We start from the raw sequence: 17,372 nt of genomic DNA on the forward strand, positions 1-17,372 counted from the left end.
TGTAGCACGCGGGCTCAGTTGCTCCGCCGCATGTGGGATCTTCCCCGATCAGGGATCGAACCCGTGTCCCCCGCATTGGCAGGCAGATTCTTAACCACTGCGCCACCAGGGAAGTCCAGGGTCTGGCTTCTTAAATACAGTGGAGCTCTGAGAGGCCACAGCAAGCAAACAGCCGGACTGCACACAGGTGGTCCTTGAGCAAAAACTAACATCGCTCAGGTTCTACTGATAACCTCCTCTTTCGTGACAGGCACACTAGTAACTGCGGGGCCCGCACAGCGACCTTTGTTGGAAACCCAAGGGTGTCCTTTCCCCCAAGGTCCCTGGCCTTGGTCTGCATACCGGACCCTCCCGACCGAGTCGGGGCTGCTTCCTCCGCGAGTCTCCAGGTGCCCTCTGTGTAGTCCGGGGACTCCCCGCAAAGCAGACGCCCCAACCCTTCCCCGAGGCCCCTCAGACACCGCCTGGAGCGGACCCTCCCCGCGGTGCCCGGGGCTGGGCGGGCCGCACAAGGTGACGTGACGCCATTGGCCGGCGCGGGGCGAGGGGCGGGGAGGGGCGGGCCTGACGCTCCAAGCCCCGGAGCAGTAGGCGCTGCGGATGCGTCTCCGGCGACTGCGAGGGCAAGGCAGCAGCAGCGGCTTCTGGACAGCGCGATGAGTGGACGGTGAGTGATGCACGGGCGAGAGAGTTCGGGGCGTCCACGGAGCGCCGACCTCCGCCCACCGCCCGAGCCCAGGACCTTCCCCAGCCGGGGGCTCCGGAGTCTGGGCACTGGTGCCCTTGGCTGCCGCGTGCAAAGTCCCCTCCCTCTGCCAGCCTGGCGTATTGTGGGCCTCGGGCCCAAGGCTGAGAGTGAGCACTGCGCCAGGCACCTCCTCCAAGGAGAGGGCACTTTAGAAGCTAAAACCTGAGCACAGCAGGTGTGCGCGCGGCAGCAGGCTACATCTTTGCCCACCTTGTCTCTCATCTTGGCCAATATCCTAGAAGCATTGATCTTAGAATTGGGGGGAGAGGCTCGAAGTGCCTCTGGCACAATTCTCAGATTTCATGGATGGAAGACCATGAACACCAAGATAATAGCAGAAGCAGGGCCTCACAATTGCTATTTATAGAGGATTTGCCTTGTTCCCAGACCTGTGCTAAGAGCTTTAGCACAATATTTCAGATGAGAAAACTGAGGCTTTAAGAGTTATGGAATTGTCCAGTTTTACCCAGATGAGTCAGTGGTGGAGTCAGGATTTTAACCCAGGGCTTGTTGTGCCAGGTCTCATTCATTTCACCCACTGACTTCAGAGCTCACCCTGCCAGCCACTCTGCTCGCCCCCGTGCTCCTGACTGTGTCCTGCACTTCCCACTCCAGACAGATGCCTTTTTTTTTATTCATCTGGCACAGGCCTGGGGGAGTGAGGGCCTTCTCTCACACCAGGATCAGTGCCAGGCCAGTGCCAGTGTTTTCTTGAAACACTGAAAAGAGAGCTGTGAGTAATCCCACTTCACAGAGGAATTAAATAGGGTCACAACAGGTGAGGGCTGGGATTCTGGAATTTTAGCCCAAGCAGGTTGGACTCCAAAGCCATGTACTTGCACTTGCAGGAAGCATCCTCACTGGCTTCTCTCTAGTTTAACTGCTCACAGCACAATCAAGATTTGTTGCCAGAAGCCATGAGTAAATATTAACTACAACTAAAATGCCGATCTGCCTGCCCGCCTCCCGGCTCCCCTGAGTAATTCCTGAGCTGCTGCCATCAGAGTGGGAGGTGCTGGGGGGGGGCAGGGGGGGTACTGGGGAGGGAGAGGAGAGGAAGGGGAAGGGAGAGGAGAGAAGATGAATGCCTTAAACCTAGGTCAAAAAATTGCTGGCTAAGAAGTTGTAATGGGGTGTGTTTCAACACTGTCGGTACGTTTTCATTAGTTTTTGTCATTATTCCCTTTGTGTGTAGTGCCTGTGGTTCCAGGCTTTACAGGGAAAGTGAGATTGCGGCCACAGATTAAAGTGTCAGTGTGAAAGCCGGGAGGTGGGACCATATTTCCACCATGAGACTCCAGCAAGTGGCCTGGAGGTCGAGAACAGAGTGAAGTCCAGGGTCCCCCCGGGTGAGGGTCAGCTGGACAATGACCCATAACAACAGAACATGAACAGAACTCAGGCGTGTGTTATAGCTCAGGTCCTGTAAATGCAAAGGCTCAAAGGGGAGACTCTGATTACCAGAAAGCACTCTGGACTTGACCCTGGTTTTGAGAGTGAACTCAGCCAGTTGTTGTGGCTCACAGACACTCCTGCTGAGGACTGTCATCCTCTCTGAGTCCCAGGTTCCCATCTCCAGAGCCTCACTGTCTCTCTGGAGACCCTGACTCCCACTGTGACCTCTATTGGGAACTTCTGTTTATCATGGGTGAACCCCATACAGGCCCATCTTACCTGTTTCCTCATTCACCTTCACAGCAGTTAGTGATTCAGCTAATGAGGAACCTGAGGTTCAGAGAGGGAAAGGGACTTGCCTAAGGTCACACAGCTAAAGAATCTCAGAGCAGAGCTTTAAACCCAGATCCTTGCAAAGGCTGGTGGTTATTCTCTCACAGAGTGCACTGAAGAAAATATTTTCAAATTGTTTTAAAGTAAATCAAAATCAAATAGGAAGTGGCTGCACTTCCCGAAGCTTCTGCAGTTTTGTCACTCTTGTTAAAGGGGAACTTGCCGTTTGCTCAGTCTCCTTTTCTGGCTGTCTGACCTCCTTCCCCAGGATGCACTGCTTAGAGAGATTTGGAACCCCCTTCCCTTGCCTTGCCTGACCTTGGGGGGTGGAGTCGAGGGTGTCATACAGCCCCATAGCCAAAGAGCTAGGAAGAGACCTAAAGACACTCTGGTCCAGCTGCCAGGACAATCCTGGCTAAACTGAGGCCCGAGAGATGTCACAACACGTTGAAGTCACGTGCCAAGCTGATACCCCAGCGAAGCTCATACCCAGACTTCTCTCTAGTATGCCCCTTTGCCTCCTCTCCCTTGATGTGACACATTTCAGCAGAAGTTCTTAACCTGGGACCTGCAGATCCAGGAGCACATGAGCAGGGGCTTACTGATCCTCCTGCAATGGTGTGCAAATTCAGTGTGTGTATGTGTGCACACTCATGCACACACGGGCATTTTTCTGGAGATAGTGTGTTAAGCTTTCAAGAGACTCCAGAGGGCTCCATGACCCAGAATATTCTGAGCCAAACCGTGTCTCACAGGAAACCACCTCCAGCAGCTGCATGCAGCACACAGGTCTGGTGCAGTGGGTGGCACGGGCTGGGGGAATGGGAGGACGTGGGGGACGAGGAGGGGCAGCCATTTTGAGCACCCAGTGCAGCCCTGCAGCAGCTGGCACTTGGCACTCGGAGGGCCTGCACCTCTGGCTCCAGGCCATTGGGATATTAACCAGTGGTCATTCTGAGTACCTGTTTGGCCCAAAAAGCATAGCTGAGGGGATTCCTTTTTTCCTAGATCTCTTCTTCCATAGGCAAGAGCTAAGCTCAGTCTGGGGAGGGAGAATCCCACGGGGCCAGGGAATATGTATGTAAGGGGGAGCCGTAGGATTGGAAATGCTTTCTTGCCCCAGGGTGCCAGGCCTCGAAAGCAAGGGCAGAAGCCAGAGACCTGGCTGCAGGGGTCTGGGTGCAGCACCGCCTCTAGGTGGCGACTGTCAGAAAGCTGTGAGGAGGGCCAACCTGCCTGGGTGCAGAGGGCCGGGCTCTTCAGAGGAAGAGCAATGGTGTCAGGGAGCCTGGTGCTGGGATAGGCTCAGGGGGAGCGTTGGTGGAAGCCCAGGACCTCGGGGGTGGGGAGGATACAGTAAAGGTGAGCTGGGGCCAGGGGGTAGACCGAGGGGAAGGCGGCGAGTGGAGGTGCTGGGTGGCTCTGCAGCTGCCATTCCTGCTCTCCCTCGACTCCAACTGGACTGTGCACAACGTCCCTCTGGGCTTCCAGCCACCAGGGCTGGGGCAGGGACGGTGTGGCCAAGCCCAGGGGGTGAAGGCAGAGGAGAGAGGAAGGGCAAGGACAGCAGTGTGGAAGGGGATGGAAGCTGCAGCTGCTGCGTCCCTGCCCGCCATCCGCATCCCAACAGCTGGCTTTCTCGGCACAGATCCATTGCCAGGGGGTGGCCTGTGTCTGGCCAGACCCCCTCTCAGAGGCAGCTGGTACCAGCAGGCACTACAGCTTCTTCCCTGGCCAACCTCCTGCCATTTGCCGGTTAACAGGTGCTAGCTAGGGAGGGCCCGTTTAAAGGTTCATTGTTTTCTGCGCCACCTTCCTGCTGGCCCTGGCTGGCATTTGAAAGTTGCAGCCACGGGCTGCAGAGCAGGAGACTCAGGCTTCACAGGAATGCATGACAGTGTCACCAGCACCTGCCCTTTCCCTAGGGACCTCCTACCTCCTTCTGGTCTGAGCAGCCTGGGCTGAGAGGCTCCCAGCTGTGCCCCACATGCTCCGTCCTCTTTCTTTGACTCGCCATGTCACGGTCTTTACACATTTGATTTTAATCCTGCCTAAAGAAGGACTTCAGAGTCATAATTTTATAAGATGTTAGAACAGAGGTTACCAGGCACTCAGATTTCACAGACATCCTCGGAACATTTTAATTTGGATGCCGATACATTTTCCATTTTGCCAAGTTAGAACAACAACGACCATCTATCACTGCCACTGTTTTATGGAAGAGAGGGCATCGTAGGACTAAAAAGTAGGCAGCACATCGTCTTGAAATAAAAGGCTTTCGAATGCAGTGGATTTAGCTTCATGAAAACGCCACCGCGTTAGCTTTCTTTTTCTGCTTCTGCCGTTAGCCAGTAGGAAGTGGGCTGTAGTGATGGCCTGAGGAGCCGCAGAGCTGCCTTCTCCCATAATAACCAGCTCCATGACCCCAAAAGAGGAAAGATGGGCCGCAGCTTTAAAGGCTTCATTGTCCTTTGTCCCAAACCAAAGGCCAGGGACAATAGCGAGGGCAGGCAGCGGGCCCACTGTCCTCAGCAGCCCCTCCTCACGGCTGGCAGAGCAGCTGCTGAAGTGGAAAGCGAAAACAATCCACTGCCTGTTCACTGGGACAGGTAACCGTGGCTGGCTTGCTGCCCTGGGGCCCCTCCTCCGGGGGACAGGGAGCCCTGGCGCAGCCTGAGTCCTCGGGTTGGGGACAGAGCCTCCTCCAGCCAGGGGAGCAAGTGTGGAGGCCTGAGCTCTGTGCCCTGGGGCCTGGGGGAGGGGAGTGGGCTGAGACAAGGAAGACTGGACTTCCCAGAGCCACAGGGCTTGGCCTGCCCAGCTGCACCTGTCACTTTGTGCTTTGCAGCCTGCGCCTGGGTGGGGGGCCAGCCCGTCCTCTCCCTGACTCCTGCTTCAACCAAAGCAGCCCCACGTTAATCCATTTGTGTGTTAAGCTTCTCCTAGAGCTTTATTTAAAGATAAGATTGTCCTTTTTTAAAAGGTAGAAAAACACTCCACTGAAGATTCATTAAGTCCTTTCCAATGCATGAGGACAGTGAGTGTTTAAGGGGCGGTTTCAGGAACACGCTCCAAATGGAGAGAAATCTCAGTTGGCTTTCTTCCTGGGGTGTGTGTGCCCGCTGTCCCTCAAAGCTCTCTCATTCAGGTTATCCCTAGGATGCCTCTTAGGTACACATGCAGCTCACTTGAGAACCGGACAAGACACTGGGAGGATCAAAATCAATGAAAACCGCCTCAACCTCCAGTCGGGTAAAGGAGGCACAAATGCAGTGTTGGCATTTGGAGAGGAATTCTGAGCGTGACCCCAGAGCTGAGGTCTGGAACACAAGGAGATGGAGGTGTTGCTGAGTTGGGGTGGGGGGATGGGACACGTGAGAACCAGAGACCACGAGACTGGCTTCGGGCCACACACATGATGGATGTCAGAGGACACAGCAGTATGTGGTTCTCTCAAAGAAGAGATTGTTTTTCTATAGAGCAAAGTTTCCCCCCCTGTAAGACTCAGGCCCCGCCCGGCAATTTGAAAGAGCCCTCGTTCGTTGCCTCCCCCCAGCCTTGCTCACTTATCTCCTTTCCTCACCTGGGATGGTGTACCCCATTCTCTGTCCCTGCCACATAAGCTGTTTACCCTACGAGCCACCTTCTCCTTTCGCTTTGCTCTCTGCAATCCAGGACCCTTCTGCACTTTCCTCCTGATTCCCTCTGAGCTGTCTCCCCCAGCTGATGTCACCCAACTCCAGCTGGAGACACTCGGCCCGTTGGTCGTGTCCTTTAAATAAGCAGGCTCTTGAGGGTAAAGCATTCCAGAAGGCCATTGCGGGGAGCATCTCCTGTGTTACTCAGCACAGTATTATCCAGAGCCCTAGGCAAAGCCGCGGATGGGGCGCCCCGCCACGCACCTCACCTTCAACCAGAGCAGCCCCTTTAATCTGATTTGCGTAACTGTTGCATTTGAACAAAGAGTTCTACAGTTGAGAAAATTTCTAACTCATTGGAGATCAATATTCTCATTGTACAGATGGGAAAATCAAGGCCCAGAGAGGAAAAAGCATGCAACTGAAGCTACACGGGTCTTTAGCAGCTCCCAGCCCAAAGCACTTTAAGAAGCATCTTCTATTAATAACTAATCACTGCTTGATATAGAGAATTCCACTTGTAAGTGTCCCTACTAAATAGAGCAAAATGGGCATATTCCCCACATGCTTTGGGAGAAAGACAGTGTTATAAATGGAGTCATGTCATGCGCCAGCAGTTACACACACACACACACAAACACACACACACACACACACACATATACATACATATATATATTCATTTTAACATTATTATTTACTGAATTAGTCAGAATAGCCTAGGTTATGCTGCAGTAACAAATCCCTGAAACACAGCAGAGGTTTATTTCTCTTTCCCAGTCCATATTCGTTGTGGATTGGCAGAGGCGTCCGGTCCGCAGAAGCACTTTGGGTCCCAGGCTGACCATCAAGAAGCTGTACTTACTGGGACATGTGGCTTTCTGGGTCACCACGACAGGGAACAGGAGAGCCGCAGGGTCATGCACTGGCTCAGATGCACTGGCCTGGGAGTGACAACAACACTTCTGTTTGCAGAGCTAGTCACGTGGCCCCATAGCTGTGGGGGGCTGGGGGACGGGAGCTATCCCGTGGTCATTCCAGGGGCAGTAATTGTCTCTACCCCAGTCACCCAACTTTAAACAATAAAATGTAGCCCATAAAAATCCAGATTTCTGGCTTCTCGTGAAACACCAGAAGATCTACCCCTCTGGAAGGGGAATGTGTCCCCAAGTCCCCTGATCAGTGTCCCTCAGCTGAGTCACTTCCCTGGCCCCTGGAGACTTTTGCATGATTTGTTCCAGCTGTGTATGCACAACTCTGGAAAGTTGACTTTGGGGGACCCCATGAGGCTTTCTGTATTCGTCCAATAATTTAACAGCCATTTGCGGACGTCCTGCAGCATCCCAGGCTTGCACTCCGTGCTGGAAACAAGTGGTGAGACAGAAAAGCAACATCCCAGGCACACCACCCTCCTCATCTCCTGGAAGAGTCAAAACAAGAGTCCGGCCCTGCAGGGGAGAGCCGGGAGCAGGAGCTAGGCCAGAGAGAAGCAGCTGCTGCTGCTGGAGGAGGGTCTGCTCCGGCGCGGGCTTCCTGGCGAGCTACGGTTAGGCTACAGGACGAGGACGGCGCTGGGTTCTGAGCAGAGAATGGCTGTAAAAGCCCAAACGGGAGCAAAAGCATAGAACCCATTAGGGGAACCGTGAGCAGCTCCGGAAGGCTGGAGCTCAGACAGAGCAGGCAGTGGCGAGGAGTGGAAGAGAAGCTGGCTACAGAGCAAGGCGAGAGAAAAAACCATCTCTTGTTATTTCTGGGTAAATCCAGCCCTTCCCATTATGCGCTTGCTTAAAGCAAGACAGTTGTGTCATGGACCCACAGAAACAGTGTTGACTGAGAAACCCAGCCTTGCCCGGAGCTGAAGCCAGCTTCTGCATCAGAAGCATTTGAGGAAGGATCCAGAGAGCGAGCCTGGCAGATCACTTTTTCCACAGGGTATCTGAGGTGCTGAGGAACCGAAACCCTATTTTGAAATAGGCCAAGAAGAAGGCAGCTGGAGGTCCCCAGCTCCAGGCCCCCACGGTGCCAATGCCCTGTGCCCTACAGAGGTAGGGTTGGCTGCTGGCCACAGCTGGGGGCCTGCCCTTTCTGCAGGCCACAGTTTGCCTCACTGTAGACTCAGGCAGAGGGGAGGAATTTAGGGGATGATTCTGATGTCACTGGGAAGCCCACCTCTCTCAAACCATTCAGCTTCTCTGTCCCAGCCGTGTGTCCCCTGCCTCCAGAATCAAATGCTCATTCAGGGCTCATGTGGCCACAAGAAGGCTGGCACATCTTGTTTGTGGGTGGATCAAGCCAGCAGGGAAGAGTGTGTGCTGGGCTAGTCAGAGTCAGCGCCCCTCTGCAGCGACGGGCTCTGCTCTGAGGTCACCGATACCACAGCAGTTGGACCTGACCTTGACCACCTCCCGCCCACCCCCAGTAGCACTGGCACACACACAGCTCAGGAAGACGTGATTGAGCCAGGTTTGTGTGAACAGATGTTGGAGTTTTTTGTGAAGGAGCCAAGCAAGCTCCATGGTGTGAAAGACACACTGTGTGCCCTGTCAGTGCCACCTCCCAGGGTAACTAAACCCCTCTGATTCCTAGCTGCAACTTGGGAGAAGGGGGTTGGAGGCAGGGTCAAGGTTAGAGTATGCATGTGTGTGTGAAGCTGTGGCTCAGTGCCCGACACGTAGGGGGCCTTGATAAGAGAGTGCTCGGCCAGAATAATGCAGAGACAGAGAGAAGTAAGAATCGGTACGGAGGGTGCCAACAGGATAGAGAAAGCCCTAGTGGATTTACCCTCCGTGAAAGAAACCCAGGAGGGCTTGGGAAGCTCCACAAACTTTTCCAGGTTGTGAATGAGAAGAGACAGAGACAGTTTCATGGGTGAGTCCACGAACAATCCTATAGGATAGAGGTTACTCCATTGTACAGATGAGAAAATGAAGGGTCCGGGGGTTTAAGTTACTGTCCGATATCAGTATAGAGAAGGGGCTAAGAGACCAGCATCTGGAGTCTAGATGCTTGTGTTCGGTGACTTTGCCATTTACTCACTGGGAATCTTGGGCCAAGTACTTAACTTCTGTCCCTGTTTTCTCATCTGTGAAATGGGAATAGGATGATACTTACCTCATAATGGTGTTGTAAGGAATAAATAAGATAATTCATAGAATATGCTCAACAGTCTCCAGCATGTAGTGAACATGGTACCGATTAGCCCATCACTAGGAGAGCTGGTCCAGGTGTGCTGACTCCAAAGGCAGTGATGGGGGAACCGCCTCAGGCTCCGTGGAAACGGAGGTGAAAGGCCAGGGGTGACTTAGAGGTTTGAGGGAGCAATCAAGGTAGGAACCATCATTCAGGGTGTCCATCAAGAAAAAAAAGGGTATAATCTGAAATATTGAGGAGATTGATCTGACTCCTAGGGATCATGAAGAGGTTTCGGGAAGGGGGCTGATAGGGCAGTTCTGACCTTGCCCTGCCAGGGCTGACACTTGTGGGTGTGGGGTCCCATGAAGTCCTCTAGGTCTGGCCCTGTACCTGGGGGCAGGGGTAGGGTGGGAGTGAAGTAGGGGTCGGGGCGTGGGGACGTGAGAGGGTGGGGAGGTGGGAGGTGAGGCAGAAGCTCCGGCCTCTGCACCAAGGCTCCGGCGCCACACTGGCCATCACTCCTCCCAGCTTAGGTGTCTGTGGGCCCTCCTTTGTCTACCAGCAGGTAACTTCCGAGTCTGCAGACAACAGCAAAAGATGAAGGAAGATTGTCCGCCCAGTTCTCACGTGCCCATCAGCGACAGCAAGTCCATTCTGAAGTAAGCCATTGTGAGCAAAGAGGGGTCTCCATGCCTGCCTTCCCCCCGTGGCCACTCCCCTGCCATGGCAGCCTGTGGGTGGAGGAATTCTGGGTGCTTTTTGTAGACACGATGATGTGCCTGCCCCAGGGACAGTGATGAGAGCACTTCTCTTTGAAACCTTTCTCTCTGGAGATCAAGGATCAAGGCATGAGTTTGACCCCCGCCTCCTTGGGCAGACAAAAGCAGGAAAGTGTGACAGTGCCTGCTGTGAATCTGCAGAGATGGCATTTAATTTATATAAAAACTAGAGCAATACTAACATCTTATTGCATTAAACAGTTCAGGGAAAAAAAAACCCTCAAAACTAGTTTTGAGTTTTTATTGAAAAAGTATATTTTTCTCAGCTTATTTTTATTTATTTTATTTTGTTTATGATGAGACTTCTGGTCTCATCATAAAAAAACTGTTTGGGATACTTTTCTAAGTTCATTGCTGAACTAAAGAAAAGTGTATTTTTTCATTTTATCTTGCTTTTCAAGTCCTGAGTCCAAGTATTTTCTAAATTTGTGCAGCTCCTATCTGCCATCCTGAAGACAAACCAAGCCTCCTTGAAATGGACTAGCTTTTGCTGAGGACCTGCCCCCTGGGGTCCTCCTACTAAAGACCCTGAGAAAACAGACAGTACTCCCATACCATTATTTTCCTTATTTAGATCTGATAATAAGAACAATGTAACAATATTAAATATCATTTTGAAAAAAGTCATAATAACAACCATACATGATTAATTAAATATGTTATACATGTATGTATCCTAACAGTTTTATATTCAGCGTTTGCACACTTATAAGCACAGTGAACATGCAGTATTGAATCCTGCATTGTTAATGCCATTAAGTTGTAAATGGGTTCCCTTGTCAGTTGCCATCACCCCACATCACCCAGGGCTGCACAACAGAGCACCAGAGCGTGTTTTTCTCATCCAGGCCCTGGGTTGCTCGAGTGTGGGTGAAAGCATTACCTGAGAGGTTCAAGAGCATCTCTGTCCAGTAGGGGAGCCACCAGCTGCATGTGGCTGCTGAGCACGGGACCTGTGGCTGGAGAGATGTAGTGAATATAAAAGATGCTCCAGCTAGCGAACATTTCTTACAAAATAAAATAATGAGCCAGAATCTCATTAATAATTTTTACATAGATTTCACGTTGACATGATAATATTTTAGATACACTGGATTCAATAAAATGTGTTATTAAAACTAATTTCCCCTGTTTTATTTTTCTTGGTAATATAGCTACTAGAAGATCTAAAATGATGTGTGTAGCTTGCATTGCACGTCTGTTGGACTGCACTGCCCTGCAGAGCCCAGCTTGGGTATAGGGAACTGTCCTCATTTTCTCTCTGCCACACCTCAGCCAAGGCACAAGCTGTGGCTTTCCCTTTATTCTGGGGAGACAGCATTTGGACAGAGTAGCCATCCTAGGGCCTTCAGGATCTTACTCTCAGGGCTGTCACCTTCATCCCTTGATCACACGTCCAGGAAGTCAGGATGGGGAAGAGGCATCCTGGTGGTACCTTCATAGCAGCCACCCCAGACCCTTTAAGAAGGGTAAGAAGTAATATGGGAAGAAAAAGCAAGCCTTTAAAATGCCAATTATCCAAGCCCAAGTGACTTATTCTGAGAAGGTGACTCAGAAGTGAGGCACAGGGAGATTGTCAGGAACTCTTATATATAATAGTGACATTGTGCAAATACCCTAGAAGTACAACAACGTGACCTGGGCCCCTCTGTGAGTTTTGCTTCCTTCACAGCCACACCCTGGGCTTTCCAGGAGCACTGATCTGCGAAACTCCCTAGAAGACTAAAGGGTGTGTGTCTGATGGCAAAGTCTAGTCTCTCAATGGATTATATGTTGTTGGCAAAACGTGTACATTATGCCCATTTTACAAATGAGGAAACTGAGCCCAGCGAAGCCAAATGCTTTATCCAAGGCCCCACCACATTCCAAGAGCATATGTGTGTCTTTACCTTTTTAGGTCGGAGCTCTTAAGCCTGCTGAAAACCTACAACTGCTACCATGAGGGCAGAAGCTTTCAGCTGAGACACAGAGAGGTAAGGCCCATTTCATTTCTTTTTCATAGGGTCACTATTTATCCTGGCTTGCCAAAAATAGTCCTGCTTTATACCTGTTAATCAAGGGTAATTCTTAAGACCCTTTCCTTCACTCTTAGTGTCCAGTTTAGATAGTAAATTGTAAGGTCACCCATCCCCTGAGTTGGGGACCGGGTTATCTCCTTTGAGATCCCTGCAAGGGGTACTGAGGGTCGGACCATCCCCGTGAGAATGCAGAGCCTATGGAAATCCCCTTGTGGGCCTTCTCCTTCCACCTGGGACTCTTGTCTTCGTGAAGGCCGGGACATTGGAGTCTGAAATCTTTGAGACCGCACGGTCCAGTCCTTCCCCTGCTCATCCCACAGCACAGATGAGGAATTCAGCACAAGGCCCTGGCTTGCCCAAGTTCACGGGGCAACACAGGAGTGAAAGCAGAGTCTCTGTGCTTGTCAACCAAGAGGAAAGCCTTGCGATAGAGGAGAGCTCCCCAGAAGATGCTTACAGGGCCAGGAAGGTCTGCACATGAGAGGCAGGGTGGGCGTGGGGAGTGGAGGACATGGGAGAGCACGGGTCAGATCAAACCCAGGGCAGCTGTGCAGGGATGTGGGCTTGGTACACCCAGACCCTTCCTGATTTTTCAAAGGAAGCTAGATATCTGGAATTTCATGTGGAATTCCCAAACCTCGAAGCACTGTGTGGCCTAAACAAAACAAGCCAAATACAAGCACGTGGGCACCAGCTGGACTCCAGGGAGTGGCCACCAGGGCCCAGGCTCGGGGCCTCTGCTCACCGGGCAGATCAAGTGAAGGCCTGGTCTTGCCACCCACCATCCAGAACTTCCAGATCTTTCACATGGGAACCCTGGTGGGGATATCGGGGCATTTGAAAAGCCAAAATGGGGTGTCTTATCGTGATCGTGATTAGGCTTTATTTTGGGAGGTTTCCACGGTTGAGATCGGGTTGACTCTTGGATTTTCTCTAGCCCATCAGCGTCTGGCAAGGGCCAGTGGCCTCTGAGTTCCCCTTCTGTTGTTGAACATGGGAACGGACAGTTCAAGCCCTGGCAACCCACAGAGACCTCATGCAGGTGGAAGCCACTCGGCTCACGAATCACGCTTCCATTAGTTCTTCAAACAACCACACATCCCCTTCTGTAATTACTAGAACAGAGGGTGAGCCCCAAGGTTCAGGCAGCTCTGGGCAGCAGGGGGATCGCCAGTCAGTGGCAGGGAGGTGACCTCCATCAGCCAGGCCAGGCCAGTGTCACACAGTTCAGGAGCCTGGACGGGAGGGAGGCTGCTGGCTCCTGGCTCAGGCAGTGCTAGGCTGCCTGGGACAACCTGGAATGACACAGACCTCACACTCTGCCTCCCCTTGATCCACCCACCCTGCGTGGGGGCTTGGGACCAGCCCTGACAACTTGCTCCCCACCCCTCAGAATTTCTGCATGCTTCTTTGCTCGCGCTCCTCTGCAAAGCAGCCTCTGACACCTGTCTCAGCAGCCCGCCCTGGCCCAGCTCCTTACTGCTGCCCGCAGGGCTCTGATCCTAGCATCCTGCTATCTCTGCTTTCGCTGTCTCTTACTTGAGTGATAAGCCCCTAGACCTGGGCCAAGTGCGCTCCTAGTCCTGCATCCCCTCAGCTAGGCATGGTGCGGTACCTGTGCATAGGTGTTAGATAACTAGCCAGCAGATGCAGGCCTGGAGCAAGTTGGGATGAGTCCTGAGCCCCAGCGTGCTGGGCAGTTTTGATCTGTGCTGCTGAGTGAGGAGTTGGGCTCACTTCGGTTCTTGTGCTGAAGGCATGGGGTGGGGTCTTCTGACTGGACCCTGTTCCTCAGCTCTGGGCCATCCAGGGATTGCTCTAAGATCATGATGGTTCTCAACATGTGGTCCCCACACCAGCAGCTTCCGCATCACCGGGGAACTGGTTAGAACTGCAAATTCTTATCACCCTCCTTCCCGCAGGCCTGCTGAATCAGAAACTCTTCACCCTCCCAGCTGTGTTTTGACAAGTCCTCCAGGGGATTCTGATGAAGGCCAAGTCTGAGAACAGCTAGTCTAAGAGCTTGACCTTGGCACTTGGGATTCCCCAAAACAATCCCCTCTGTAGGAACAGCTGAGTGGGGAGAGGAACTGGGAAGCCCCAAACCTGTTTGTGTGATGGGACAGTCCACATGGAGGAGTATAGGACCCTGCGGTGGGGAAGAGGTGCTCCTGCTGGCCCCAAAGGCAGGAACTTAACATCCCACAGGCAGGGATTTTCATATTCCTAACCCTAAAGAAGGTGTGAGGGTCTGACCTGACCTCATTGGAGCCGGAAAGTACCTTTCAGGAACCTTCTGCAGCTTTAACAGCCAAGGTGTGCCGGCCTGAGGGAGTGTGTGTCTTTGGGAGGTGACCGCCACCATAGAGACAGGCTACCGGCTTGGGAGTCGGGAGTTCTAATGCTGAAATGCGTGACTGGTTCCTGGGGCACCACGTCTCTGGGTGACTCACCCACCACCCAGCGTCCGGGGCTCTGCGGTTCCTCAGGTTGCTGACCTGGGACCTTCTGGGCCTCAGAGACTCATAGCTCCTAGAACTTGCTGCCGGGCCACCTGAGACTTGGCTCTCCCGGCACTGCAGACTCTGAGGGCAGGGCAGACAAGAGGAGCTTTGCCTCTATTGTATTTATTGTAGTACAAGAGCTTTGTGAGGGAGGAGTGACCATTTTCCAAACAAAGAAACTGAGACTCTTAGAGTCTCTGGCCCAATATGACCCTGAAGGAAGTCAAAGATTCTGGCGTGGCTCCAAGGCCTGAGCAGAGAAGTGTATAATACAGCGATACCATCGCCAGCATTAAGCTCTGGAGGTCTGTGGAGGTCTTGATTGAGTATGACTCACCACGCCTCAGGGACTCGGAAAGCGGTTCGTCACCCCTGATCCCCAAGCTCGATCCCCAAGCTAAGCGTGGGGAGCTCAGCATCGGGTATGCCCTCCCAGCACCGCAAGGGGCTCTGCAAGAGACCCCCCACCCAACTTGTTGTCTCTGGGCCTGCCCCGGAGCAACCTCAGGCTGGCTGCTACAGTTTGGGGCACTTTCTTGTCCACTGTCTCATCTGGGGCCCACAGAACTCGGAGAGATGAAATGTGTCACTGGCAGGGGCCACACCCTGGGGCAGGCATTTCCCTGTGAACTTTCCCCCAGCTTCTACAGAACTAGGAACAAACGATTCCAGCTCAGGAGGCCGAAGCGCTAGCTTCCTTCATTGTAAACCTTGCCTTTGGGATCATTGTGCTTGTTTTACAATGAAAAGTGTGATCAACTGGGAGCAATTGTGCCTTTTGAAGATAGCAAAGCATTTTAACCAGGCTGGTTGGTGCTTCTAGAGAATAATGGACCACCCCGGAAATGCCAGTGGGCAAATATGTCACTGCTGACTGTGTGAGCTAGAGGCAGTAGGGCCCTGGTGTCCTGGTGTGTGGTGTGGCCGCTGCCAAAGCCAGCCTCCCACCCAGCCCCGCGCTCAGCTCTGAGTAGGCTCAAAGCGCCCCCTGGTGGCTTGAGCGCACACTACACCCAGTGTAGGACCTCAGCCCCTGGCCCGCTGCATGAGTGCAAGAAAGGGAAGGACCTTCCCTCAGTCAGGGGTCCCCTTCCCTCTTATAATGATTCCCCTTCTTCTAAGGCCTGAAGGCAGGAATGACAGGGTTGACAGACAGACCACCGGTTCCTGGTGAGTGCTAGGCCCGTGGGGGTTCCTGAGTGCTTTCCAGTCTGTCCCTCCAGGTGGGAGGGGCATTTGTGTTCCTTCCCTGTCTCAGTGGTGGGTGGGAGGAGAATGAGACTGCTCCACAGGGCCCCACCACAAGGACTTTCTGTTCGGCTGTTCTGTCTTCAGGAGCTTGGGACACTGCCAGAAGCCCTTTCCCCCAGCCCTTTATTCATCTTTTTTTTTTTTTTTTTGGCAACTTCTGAAGGTGCCATTAGCTCCTTTTACGTCGGGGGTATTAGCAGAGGAGCCCAGAGCCCAGGAATCTCCTTGGCCCTATCTGATCTCTGCAAATGCAGCAGTGTGATTTCTGAGCTTGGGGGGATTAGCCAGCGTCATCCTAGTTTCACACCGCTTTGCTATGAGGCTGGCCCAGTAAGCCTGACCCATCCAGTCACCAGCCAGGCACTCGCTCAGCAGGTCCGCCCTCCTCACCACCTCCTTAGGACGTTCTGGCCAAAGCCTGCCCCACACATATTTGCTGGAGAAAGTCAGGGACCCAAAGGTTGGAGTCAACCAGAGACACAGCGGTTGTGACAGTTGGAAAATTTGTATACAGTGCTTATAACTCCATCTCCAAGTTCATTTGTACCGTTTCCCCAACCACTGTAGGGTATGAAGGACAGGCGTTGCTGTCCCCATTTTACAGATCAGGAAACTAAGTGAACTGCTTGTCTGAAACTTTTTCTTTTAAATTCATGGTTTACATTTTGCCTCCCCACAAAACACACATAAAAGAGGACAGATAAATATTGTAAATGTCCAAAGCAATTTTTAAAATATTTTAAAATCAGAAAGAAAGAAAGGAAAAAGGGGGGAAGGGAGGGATGGAGGGAGGGAGGGAGAGAGAGAAAAGGAAGGCAAAGTAGTTTGCTAGTCCACAGGGCAAGGAGGTGGAGGAAACTGAACCTGGACATGAGCTTGCCCGTGGCCCCAGCTCCATCCTCCTCCTCTCCTCTGTCCCTCCCACGCTGACCAGGGCAGCCAGCTCTGACTTGGCCCAAGAGAACAGGGCAATGGGTCTTAAGCCTGTCTCTTTTGAGTTCTCTGATGCCTCACCTGTCTCCCTGAGGAAAGCAATCTGCCCCCTCCCCTATCCCTCACCCTCACCTCCTTGCTTGCCAGATGCCTCTGGGAACTGGGATTTGCCAGGATGTAGGGACCCAGGGCTGTGGGGGAACCATGGACATGTGGGGTGAGGCCCTGGTCCCTGAACTTGCCCAACAGCAGGGCACCTGGACAACACCCTGCACTTTGCCCCACGGATAAGTGGCCCCTGGGTGGAGGCAGGTAAGGGTGGGGATGGGTGGGCACAGGGCCACCTGGTCCAGTCGTTTGGTGCCCTGCAGGCTGAGCTGGTGCAGGTTCTGTCTTGGCCGTCAGCGTGGGGGAAACGCTGCCCACGACACAACAGGACCTGTGAGGTGGAGCCACGGAGGTACCCGCGGGTGGCCCAGTGACAAGTCCCCCGAAACACAGCAGGTGCATTTGCTGAGACCCCCTGTTTGCTCATGGGCCTCTTGGGGGGAGCAGGGGTGTGGGGAGCCAAGGGGCTGACTTGTGAGTGCCCAGGGCCTGGCTCTGAAACCACCGGGGCTGCGGCCTTTGCTTCTCCTCTC

The 17,372-nt window shown here is 52.9% G+C and overlaps 1 protein-coding gene across 2 annotated transcripts in view; it reads left to right on the forward strand.

Annotated features, from left to right (window-relative positions):
• The first annotated feature begins 572 nt into the window (after positions 1-572).
• Positions 573-17,372, forward strand: part of RASSF4 (Ras association domain family member 4) — a 33,549-nt gene continuing 16,749 nt past the window's right edge. The window contains exons 1-3 of one of the 2 annotated variants that reach the window (XM_059900077.1): positions 573-667; positions 9,809-9,905; positions 11,923-11,998. In XM_059900077.1, coding sequence (XP_059756060.1) covers positions 9,844-9,905; positions 11,923-11,998 — 138 coding nt within the window. In that variant the 5' untranslated portion in view covers positions 573-667; positions 9,809-9,843. The remainder of the gene's footprint in view (positions 668-9,808; positions 9,906-11,922; positions 11,999-17,372) is intronic. The other variant, XM_059900078.1, reaches the window with a different exon arrangement.

The sequence above is a fragment of the Balaenoptera ricei genome, chromosome 16, assembly GCF_028023285.1.
Source record: "Balaenoptera ricei isolate mBalRic1 chromosome 16, mBalRic1.hap2, whole genome shotgun sequence".
In the NCBI taxonomy this organism is placed as follows: domain Eukaryota; kingdom Metazoa; phylum Chordata; class Mammalia; order Artiodactyla; family Balaenopteridae; genus Balaenoptera; species Balaenoptera ricei.